Source organism: Populus alba, chromosome 6 (genome assembly GCF_005239225.2).
Source record: "Populus alba chromosome 6, ASM523922v2, whole genome shotgun sequence".
Taxonomy (NCBI): Eukaryota; Viridiplantae; Streptophyta; class Magnoliopsida; order Malpighiales; family Salicaceae; genus Populus; species Populus alba.
In genome coordinates, this window is record NC_133289.1 from 20,829,902 (window position 1) to 20,841,931 (window position 12,030).

A 12,030-nucleotide genomic window follows, 5' to 3' on the forward strand; every position below is an offset into this window, starting at 1 on the left:
TACTTCTTACACAATAAAAAATATGATTGACCCAGGTCATTCGACCCAACCCGTGACTCAAGACATGATAGAGGTTGAATCTCGGGCCGGATTTTAAAAGCATGATAAAAAAAAATAAATATCAAATATGATATAAAAACTTAATGAAATTAAACAACGAGGCATGAAATTGCATAAAAAAAAAACAATTAATCAAAAAGAGAACTCAAAATAAAGGATTTGCAATGATAAGAACGAGGATTAAATTCAGCAAAAAAAAATCATAATCAAATGATTAGGGATTAAATCAGAAAATAAAAGAAAAATAAATAGAAATAAAAAAAAAATAAGGATCAAGTTTGATAAAAAAAAACATAAAAAATCAAATGTCAAGAGATGAAATTGAAAAATAAATAAATAAAATTCAACACAGTTAAAAGATTGAAGACCACTCTGTAATTTTGTAAGGCCAACACACTTTTTAAGGTGGAGAAGAGAGAAAAGAGAGGGGAGGAGAAAAATCGCTACTGGAGCTTAGTCACGCAATAAAGGCCGACACGCGAGAGATTATCGTGTAAAAGGTGGTGCGATGCTTCGATCACTACCATAGAAGGCGACCAGCATCCACCGAGAGGCGTGGCATACACTAACCAAAGGGTGCAAGAGCCTCTCACTTGCTGGTGCATACTATGCACCCGCTAGCCATTTTTTATATCAAAAGACCAGAATGCCCTTAATCCCATACAATAATTGCAAAAAAAAAAAAAAAAAAAAGAGATAAAGAACCAAAAATACCACTTGACCTTAGGCGAAAAAAAAAAACCCTGTAATTAAACTATACAAAAAAATATGAAAATCACAAAAGGCCCTAAGTTATAAGTTTTGTTGTTTTTTTTTATTATTATTTTCCCAATAGCATAAGAGTAATTACATTGTCTAATAAAGTGTAAAAATATTACTTTAGCCATGAGCGTGCGTTCAATCCCTTTGTTTTTGAATGGCAAAATAAAACACTAATGGGTTTTAGCTTTATATATAATTAGTTAATTGTCAACGCTACGCCGAGAATTTCTATCTTGGTTAATTAATAGTATTATTCAAATTTTAAAATTTGTATTGAAAAAAATTTAATGCTTACTCATAAACTTATTTACTTAAATGAAGGTTAAATTATTATCAAAATAAATTAGGGAACAATGTATCTTTGACATGAAAGAGTTTTTTTTTATCAAAATACTGTCAAGACAACTGCGCTGGGCAAACTTATTTTATTTCCTATAAATCTTTTCAAAACATTCCTCAAGCTAAAACCATGCTTTGATCATTTTTATGCTACATGTGAAAATAAAGAATAATTAATTTAAGAAAATTGTATAGAACTTTTATAATGAAAAATAGATATTTCATTCTAATTGAATATTCATGAGATTTGTTTTTACAACAATCATGCATATTAGTTTCATATTAGTTTGATATATTATTAATCATAAATAATTGTTAATGTTGCCATTAAAAATATATAATATTATTTAATAAAATACTGTATCATTATATAATTTTTAAAATACCATTGCAATTGCTTTATTTAAAAATATTTTTACTTTATAATATTAATAAAAAAAACAAGAGGGAAGGGCTGGTGAAGTCAAGGCCAAGCACCTGGGCTTTCCTAGACAGACATGCCCACATGTGTTGGTCTTGAAAAGAAGAAAGCCCAAGCGTACATGGCTTTAACAAACAAAACCGCTACTTCACTAACCTTTCATGGTAGGATCCAGCTACCCTAGTGTTAAAACATCTAACACTTTTTAAGATAAAATTAAAAGTGAAATTCACTCTTTTAACAGTTAAAAAATTTATTAAAAAATTAATTTTCAACAAAAATTCTTTAATATAAAATATTAACATAATTATAATAATTATAAGTAAAAAAAATAATTTTAAAAAACTTTTAATTAACATGTTTATGTAAAACTCAAAAACTCCCTGTCCCACATTAAAAAAAAAACATAAGACCATCTTATAATTTCTATGGTGAAAAAATGAAGAGTCACAAATGAGTCCGTGCAAAATAGCTTTAAGCTTATGCCATCAATTTATTTTAAACTTGGATTTGAATTTGAATTGATCATAAATAATTTTTTAGCCCATAAAAAATTAATTTTTCAACCTATGAATATAAAAAATCTAGACATTATTTTTTTTTAACCTAAGCAGTTTCTTATACAATAAAACACTAGGATTTAAAGATAAAATATTATTAGGTTAATTTTTGTTTGTATGGTCAATCGAGTATCTAGAAATACTAATAAAGCAGCTCATGTTTTATTAAAACACGCTGCTATTATCTTTTGGAGTCAACCTCTAGTTTTATTGTATCCAGTACTTTCCAGGGAAGTTTAATAAAGCTTTTTTTGAATAAAAAAAAAGAGTGGATATTAAATATTATTATTCTTCCACGTATACAATGTTTTTTAAAAATTGTTGTTCTTACTCCATGAGATTTTATAAAGTGTTAGTCATTGTTTGAAAATGTGATGTAAATTATAATTTTTAAAAAAATTAATTTTTTTTATATATTTTACATCATTTTAATATGTTGATTTTAAAAATATAAATAAAATATTATTTTAATATATTTCAATATAAAAAATATTTTAAAAAATAATTATAATTATAATTATGCTCTCAAAAATACCCCAGCTAACCACTTTGACTAACCACTTTAATCCTTCCAAACAAAATAGAAATCAAACACTATATCTTTGCTTTGCTTCACCAATAAAATCCCCCGTTATAATCTTTTTATATTAATGGATTAAATATATGAAAAGTGGTTCGAAGATGCTAGTAAAAAAAAAAAACTGATGTCAATGGGCAAAAAAGACATTTCATGAAATAAATTGCACTTGAACCACATCGCAAGTTAGAAGCTCGTGGTGAACAATTTTTTTTTTTTTTTAAAGAAACTCCAATAAAAAGAAATCTAAAATAAATAAATAGAACGTTAAAAGATAATAATTTTTTTTCTCGAAATAAATTGAAACCTCTCTTTCTCACAGCACAAGAAAGACAAGACAAAACAACCAACCCCTTTCCTCTCCTCTCTTTCTCACATTTCTCTTCCTTCTCTCGCCACCCATACACATCTATAACCATCTCCACATCGTAATCACTGTATTAACCAGAAAAGAGAGAAGCGAGGCCCAAAGATCAGACCTATTCTTTGATTATTGCCAGGTCATGGCTTGGAGGCGCCTAATCACTCAGGTCACTTCGATTTTCCTCTTCTTTACTTTAATCAAAGGCTTGTTTCCATTGATTTGTATTATTGTTTATTTTTTTTAATTATTACTGTTACTATTATTAAGTTTGAGATTGTTCTTTGATTGACAAAACCCTAGTTTTTCTTCTTCTGTTTGCTAATTGACTCGGGCCTGTTAATATAGGGAGTTAGAGTTATTGAATCTAATTGCAATTTGATTATTAGAAACTGGTTTCCATGTGTAAAACAAACGGGAAGTTCTATGTGAAATTTTATTAGATTGCCGAGGGAAGTTGTTGAATAGGGGAAAAAAATAGGGTTTGGAATTTGTGATGATGTGCTATTCTTTATTGAACAAGGGCAGTAAAAATATTTGGGTCTGGCTCAAAAGGCTGTTTCTTAGTTTCAATTGTGAGATTAGAAGCATAGATTTTTTTTTGAGAAAAATATATGTTTCTTATGGTCATAATTGTAATCACTTTAAGGAAGTAAATTGAATCCCGAGTTCATAATTTTTTTAGGTGCTTGATTGTGTGTCAATTCTCGCACCATAACTAGTGATACCATCAATAGTTTTCCAGCTGCTTAATTGATTGCGTAACTGCACAGATATTTTCTGATTCACTTTTCTATAGAAACAATGGTTTATGGTACATGCAAATGCTTGTGTAACTGCACAGATATTTGCATACGGAGCCAAGAGCAACTTATGGCCTGCTAATTTGTTGGGATTAGTTGAATTAAGATGGCAATCCTTTGTCTTATTCCGTTAAGTTCTTAAAGCTGGTGGCTTTCTAAAAAATAGTTGAAAAAATATATACAAGGAATCAGTATGTAAAATGTCTAAAAGAAAGTTGGAAAAAAAAAACTAGGAATTAGTATGTAAAATGTCATGGTGATTCTCTTCTCTTGTTTTATTGAATTCTAGATTCATTTTGTGACAGGTTTCGAGGCATCAATCAGAGTTGGGACAATTCAAAAACTTGTTTGTCAGAACTTATTTTCCCATAAACAAGTTTGGAGGCAGTGTAGGTATGTTATCTACCTTATAAAAACTTGTGGTGTTAATATGCAGAGACTAGCTTTTTGGTAAAAGGTATTAATTTGTCAGATACCTGTTGATGTGGAGGTATCATGGGCCAAAACATGATGACAATACTGCTCCTAACCTTAAGAAAATGAGTGGCATTCTTTTTCTTTAAATATTGAAATCTTGTATTTTTACTTTTTCTGCATGTGTTACCTTAAGTGATATTTAAGTGTCGATAAATCAGTATCTATGATGCCAACTTGGAATTGTCTGAGCCTGATGTTCTATCTGCATCTTTTTTCCATGTTTATACTTTGATGATGAAATTATTCTTTATTTCTGTGCAGGGAATAGGATTTTAAATGCTGAGAGGAGGTTCCAATCAAGTTATGTTGGTAATTTAGCTCGTAGGATGCGTGATATGGATGATGGTAGTGAAGTTCTACAACTTAAAGAACTTCTACGACATGATCCTGAAGCAGTGATAAGACTTTTTGAAAGTCAACCATCTTTACATGGCAATCCTTCAGCACTTTCTGAATATGTTAAGGCATTGGTCAGAGTTGACAGGCTGGATGACAGCGAGTTGCTGAAGACCCTGCAGAGAGGTGATTGTGGGCAAAGAGGCCCCCCCCCCCCAAAAAAAAAAAAAAAAAAAAATCACATTTGCTGTTATTTTACTGAACAAGGTCTCCATATCATTGCAATGGTGTTTTTGCAGGATGTTATCCCCATCGTGTATAGAAAATAAAGATTTTACATGCTGTCAAAATTGGGTTTTTAAATACTCAATTTCCTTGCCTGTAATCAGATGCGTGGATGGAAATTTCTTTCCTTGAATTAAAAGATCTTCTTACATGCTTTGATTAGAATCTGTAGAATATCATAGCCTTTCAGAATCTTTTCTTTGGCTATTTGAACATTTATTTTTGAGTTATGCCCTCCCTACACATAGTGGCTCTCGTTGATTTTGGTTTATTAAGCTAGAGCTGTCTTCAAAATTTGTAGGTATTTCCAACTCAGCAAGGGAAGAGGAAAGTATAGGAGGTCTTTCAGTTTTCAGGAATGTGGGAAAGTCTACAAAAGATGGTGCTCTTGGAACTGCTGGCACACCTATTCACATGGTGGCTACAGAAGGAGGGCATTTTAAAGAGCAGCTTTGGCGTACAATCCGCACTATCGCGCTGGCCTTTCTGTTGATTTCTGGTGTGGGCGCTCTTATTGAGGACAGAGGAATCAGTAAAGGTACAGTGGAGTGATGATATGTTTAATGCTCCATTGTTTGATTCAATCACAATTTCAATTTGATGTTCAGTTCATTCCTTCATTTGTCGTGTTTCATGTATTAGGACTTGGTCTAAATGAGGAGGTGCAGCCTAGCATGGAATCTAACACCAAATTTAATGATGTAAAGGGCGTCGATGAGGCAAAGGCAGAACTAGAAGAAATTGTCCACTATCTTCGAGATCCAAAGGCAAACACTTATTTTCCATTATGGTCATCTCTCAATGTTGTCTGACATGGAAATGCCTGTGGTTTGGTGAACACCTAACATGCATTTCCAGCATCAGATACACTATTACATATTTTTATGTTCTCTTACCATGCAAATGAATATTCTAAGCCTTCATAAATAGGCCCTGATTCTATCTGTTCATGCAAACATCCTTTTTATTTTCTTATGCGCTCGTAACTGTTATCTATTAATGGTAGTGGATGATGCCTTTCTATAGACTTAAAACTTGGAAATTTCATGTGCTGATAACATGGTTTATCCAAAATGCAATCATTAGCTAAGTGGTTAAAAGTTCAATTTGTTTTTTTTCCCCTTAAATGATCATTGCTATCAGGTAGTCTCGAATTATAGATGTGTTTGATGAAGTTTCATGTTCATTTTTCTTTTGGTTCATGCTTTATCATTTCCCCACATGTTTTTCAAGTTTAAAATTTCAATCTCTCTCTTAAATTATTGCTTGCCTTCCCTGTTGCAGCGCTTCACTCGTCTAGGTGGCAAGCTCCCTAAAGGTGTTTTGCTTGTTGGACCACCTGGCACCGGCAAGACAATGTTAGCCAGAGCTATTGCTGGAGAAGCTGGGGTTCCTTTTTTCTCATGCAGTGGCAGCGAGTTTGAGGAGATGTTTGTTGGAGTTGGGGCTCGAAGGGTGAGGGATCTTTTTTCTGCTGCAAAGAAGCGGTCACCATGTATAATATTTATTGATGAGATAGACGCTATTGGAGGAAGCCGCAACCCGAAGGACCAACAGTACATGAAAATGACTTTGAATCAGTTGCTTGTTGAATTGGATGGATTTAAGCAAAATGAAGGTATCATTGTGATCGCGGCAACGAATTTTCCAGAATCACTGGACAAGGCACTGGTGAGACCTGGACGGTTTGACCGCCACATTGTCGTTCCTAATCCAGATGTAGAAGGCAGGCGGCAGATTATGGAATCCCACATGTCAAAGGTATTAGTTTCCCATTGCATAGAAATTCAAAGTGTATGTTTTGGAGGTCCGAGTATGACCTTAAAGCAGCAATGTGTGGTGCTTTGACAGGATACTATATGTTCAAAATACCCGACCCAAGTACTTAACCCTTAAGCATTTGGCTCGAATATGCATCCATTATTGCCTCTAGCTATTGAATGGTTACATCGTTAGTTACTTGATAACTCGGCTGGCCATAAAAATCATATGATGTTCCTTTCATGATTTCAATGGCAAAAATTTGGTCAGGCATTTGAGTATCGGTGCATTAACTTAATGATAACTTTGGTGGTCAGAGTTAGGTTTAATGTGGTAACCCAGTCTGGCACCATTGGGTAGATGACAACCAACAGTGTCAGACTAACAGCCACCAGTGTTGGTTTCTAAATTTGTTCCATCAAGGTTTTCTCTATAACCAATCAAAGTGTAATCAATTCACAAGAAAAATATGTCTTTAGTTGATTTTTGTTAGGTGATTAGATTTGACATGTGATTATTTAAATTTTATAATTGTTTGCAGACTGCAGTGACACAGCAAACTGCAACTTAATGGTTGAAACTCAGCCATCATTGACAAATAGCAACAAACAATGGCAGACTATCCATTCGTGATATCATCTGGCATGTGCTCCGGTGGCACTAAAAATTTGTTTCAAATAAATAATTGCTGATGTGAGCTAGAATGATAATATGGGCGGCCGAAGTTAGGGTTAATATTACAGCACAGAAATTATCATTTCGAGTGACCAGAAAATCTTGTTTTCAGTATCATTATGATGAATAAATCAGGAATATGTGACAATCCATTGTGGTTTTGCAGATCTTGAAGGGAGATGATGTTGATTTGATGATTATTGCTAGAGGGACTCCTGGTTTCTCTGGTGCTGATCTCGCAAATTTGGTCAACATTGCTGCTCTCAAGGCTGCTATGGATGGTGCTAAATCAGTGACCATGACTGATCTAGAATATGCAAAGGACAAGATCATGATGGGAAGTGAGCGCAAGTCAGCTGTAATTTCTGCCGAGTCACGGAAGTTGACGGCTTTCCATGAGGGTGGGCATGCCCTTGTGGCCATCCATACTGAAGGGGCTCTTCCTGTTCACAAGGCAACAATAGTTCCCAGAGGTATGTCTCTTGGCATGGTTGCCCAATTGCCCGACAAGGATGAGACAAGTGTATCTCTCAAGCAAATGCTTGCTCGGTTAGATGTTTGCATGGGGGGTCGGGTTGCAGAAGAGCTGATTTTTGGAGAAAACGAAGTTACCTCAGGTGCTTCTTCTGATCTCCAGCAAGCTACTAATCTTGCTAGAGCAATGGTTACAAAGTACGGCATGAGTAAAGAAGTTGGAGTTGTCACCCACAATTATGATGACAATGGGAAGAGCATGAGTACTGAGACTAGGCTTCTTATTGAGAAGGAAGTGAAATATTTCCTGGAAAGGGCTTACAACAATGCAAAAAAAAATCCTCACCACCCACAGCAAGGAGCTTCATGCGCTTGCTAATGCTTTGCTTGAGCAAGAAACGCTCTCAGGGAGTCAGATCAAGGCTCTACTTGCCCAAGTCAATTCTCAGCAGCAGCGGCAACAGCCACAGCAGCAGCAGATAGTTGCATCACACAGCAGTTCACAGTCCAACCCTGTGCCCCCCTCGACCCCTAATCCAGCCGCATCTGCTGCTGCTGCAGCCGCCGCCGCAGCCGCAACTGCAGCAGCTAAAGCTAAAGGCATTGCTCCTGTTGGATCTTAGCATAAGAACTGTTGGTGAGGCTTCTTGTCAAACTGCTGTTTATTGAATTTAATGTGCATATAGTCATTGACCAACATTTATGTGTTTGGGAACTGTAGTTTGATTGCTGCCAGTGATGTTCTTTTATGTATTACTATGAGTCAGTGATGGACTTTGACCGAAAGCGGTGGAAGAACTAGATGGTAGTAACTTCACCAGGCCAGTTGTAGCTGTTACTTAGGATGGCCTTTTTTTCCCCTTAAATGGCTCTTTGCTTATACGGTTCAAATAATGTTTAATTGGAATTTTGCCCTTCTTGCTAGTTAGCTGTAAAGTTGTTAAATAATCCTTTTTTTTTTCTTGGTTAATTTGCAAATTTAAAGACTTACCATCAAAAGGGAAATTCCGGAGGTCCCACAAATGTTGACACCCAATTCCATTAAAAAAAAAAATTCCCCCTTTGCCACACCCCCAATTCCTCACCCTTGTAATAATTTCTTCTTTCCATCAGCTGTTATAAAAGGGGGGGGGGGGGAACATCACTAATGACGGTTGACAAATGGGATCTAAGTGTGTGCTATTTGTTGTGCATAATGTTTTTTAATTAAAAATAATTTTGAGTTTTTTTTATATATCATGTTAAAATCAATTAAAAATATTTTTAAAAATATTAATTTAATATTTTGACAACCTTGGTGAGCGGTTGTGTTGGAAACAGCTTGGTGAGCTCTTCACGATGAAGCGGCCCTGTCATTGTTAAGTCTCTGACAAACTTTTTTATTTCCTTGTTTTTTTCCTTGGGATTCATGCTACTCTACCAAAAAACAAATTATGAAAAATTATGTTATTTATTGTTTTAAATTGTTTCTAATTTGATCTTTATTTTTTTTATTTTAGATTAATTTTTTTTAAAAAAAATTATTTTATTTTATGAGTTAGTTAAAAATTAAAATTTATAATTTTTTTTTGTTGGAAGGATGAATGACAATAACCCAAAATCTAAACTTAAGAATCCAATTACTTTTTTATTTGTCCTTTTTAAACAAGGTTAAAGGTTACAAAGGTAATGAATGATTGAATCACAGGGACCTGGGCTGCCGAGCTCAAATCAAGACAAAAAAAAAAGATTGAATAATGCAATTCCAGTCTTCGAGATGATTAAAAAAAAATTAATTCTTATAATAAAGATATTGTATACAAGATTTAGATTATTCTTCATTATAATAATATAATTATAAAATTATTTTTAAATAAAAAAAAAACCTTTGAACTAAATATTATAAGCAAGATTTTTTTTTTTTTATTATAACACAATTGTTTTTTAACAATTTCTATGAGGATAAATAGGTCATTTAATCTTTTTTTATGATAAAATTATTAATTTAATTGTAAAACAAAATAATCTAATGATTGATACTCTTAAATATTTTTGTATTTTTAATTTTTTTTTAGAATATTATAATTACTTTAATGTTTTTAGAGATAAAATCATCAAAACTCTCATTCGAGGGTTTTTTATTATTTTATATTGGTTTTATTGTGAATTTCAAAGGTACTTAAAGGCATTATTGTAAATTATATCTATTAAATATAATTAAAGAAACTTGTTAGCACGTGCAAAGTACAAATTATCATATCAATGGCTCTTTTATCGTTTGGGCAACACGTGAGGTGTCATCCGACCACCAAACACTGCCTTCAAAGACAATGTTTGAAACCCCTCGAAGTCCCTGATATAATGGAGCGATATATATCCCTAACACGCATCGGGTTTGGCACCACTAACCATTTGTTTTTCTTCTTCTCTCTCCCCACCCTTAAATTCCACGCTACACCCTTCAAAAAATTAGACCAACTCTTGCAATTTATTTCCTCTTCACATTTGATTTTTATCCTTTTAATTACTATTTTTTAAATTTTGAATAAGCAATGAAATTACAAATTTTTTTAAATTTTATCTGCCTTTGAATTTTTAATCTTTTAGATTTGGTCTCATTCTTTTTATTATATTTTTTTTTATCTTTAATAAGATATAAAATTACAATTGTTTTTCAATTTTACACCGTTTTATTTTTTATCTTTCTAATTTAATCTTTGTTTTTTTATTGTTATTTATTTTGTTTGGAATCATTTATTAGATTGTTTTTTTAATAATTTTATCCTTCATGGGTTTTTTTTCTTTCAAGTTTGATCCTTATTTTTTTATTGTTATTTTTTTAGCAAGTTTTTAAAATTGGTTTATTTTCACAGTTTTATCCTTTAAAATTAACTTTCTTGATTAAATTCTATTCAAGGATTTCACGGGTTGTGAGTTTTAAATATTAAATCAAGTTTAGAAGGTTTGCCGAAGTTGGCTTTATTTGTTTTTTTTTTTTAAAGCTAATGTTTTCTTTTTTTACTTTTTCCTTTGAGATTTGCTTTATTATTTTTGATAGTTTTCCTTTGATGAGATTAGTCTTGGGTTTAATACCAAATTCACCGATTTCAAAAGTTAACAGGATTTGACTTTTGTTTTATTGTCATTTTCTAAATTGATTTATTTGAATTTCATCATTCATCATTTAATTTATTTTAAATTGGTATTTCTATTTCTTTTTCTTTTTTTTTACTGGGTTATCCCAATCATGCACTCATGATCACAAGGTTTGTGACTTAACTCATGTTAACTAAGAGTTTTTTTTTCCCCGTTGCTATGGAGTTGATCTTAGGTTCAAGATTAGGGTTAATAGTTTCAAAGATTAACGCGAATTGATTTTTTTTTAAAAATTGAGTTATTTTAATTTCATCATTTTACATTTAATTTATTAGAAATTGATCTTCATATCTTTTTTTTTTATTTTCTTTTTATTGGGTTATCCTGATTATTTTTGCTTTTACAATTTCATGCTTTATTTTTTTTTCTATCAAATTTGATCTTCATTCTTTTTATTATGGTCTTTTTTATTTTGAAAAGTTTTCTAAATTGATTTTTTTTTCATGATTTAATTTTTCAAAATTAAATTGGTTGAGGATTAAGTTTCTTAATTAAACTTGATTCAAGGATTTCATGATTTTTATTGTTACAGGGTTTGTGGGTTAACTTATATATTTTTTAAATTGCTTGTTTTTTAAAATTAAATTTGTTTTGTCATTTAACATTAAATTGTTCAATAATTTATTTCATGTTATTATTCAATTTGTTTTCGACCATGTTCACCCTATTATCACAACTATGTTAGAGATTTTGTATCTTGACTCAAGTGGGTTCGGATCAAGTTTTTTTTACCTTTTTAAATTATATATATATTTTTTAATTTTCATCATTTAATATTTTATTTATTAGAGATTGAGCTTCATCTTTTTTTTTGTGGAGTTATCATGTTCTAATTTGATTTATTAGAAATTAGTATTTAAATTTTTTTCCTATATTTTTTTTATGAGATTATTGAAATCTTAATTCTATAGTTATAGAGTTTATGAGTTAACCCAGTTGAACTTCAGTTTTTGTTGTTGTATATTTTATTATTTTTTTAATTTTACCCTTTGTTATTGAGTTAT

The 12,030-nt window shown here is 31.8% G+C and overlaps 1 protein-coding gene across 1 annotated transcript; it reads left to right on the forward strand.

The window, feature by feature from the left end:
* The first annotated feature begins 3,010 nt into the window (after positions 1 to 3,010).
* On the forward strand, positions 3,011 to 8,815 carry LOC118030766 (ATP-dependent zinc metalloprotease FTSH 4, mitochondrial). Its single transcript, XM_035035017.2, is given in 8 exon segments — positions 3,011 to 3,249; positions 4,189 to 4,276; positions 4,622 to 4,882; positions 5,283 to 5,519; positions 5,624 to 5,748; positions 6,266 to 6,742; positions 7,584 to 8,222; positions 8,224 to 8,815. Coding segments are annotated over 8 exon segments (2,145 nt in total). The 5' UTR covers positions 3,011 to 3,222; the 3' UTR covers positions 8,515 to 8,815.
* Positions 8,816 to 12,030: the final 3,215 nt, after the last annotated feature.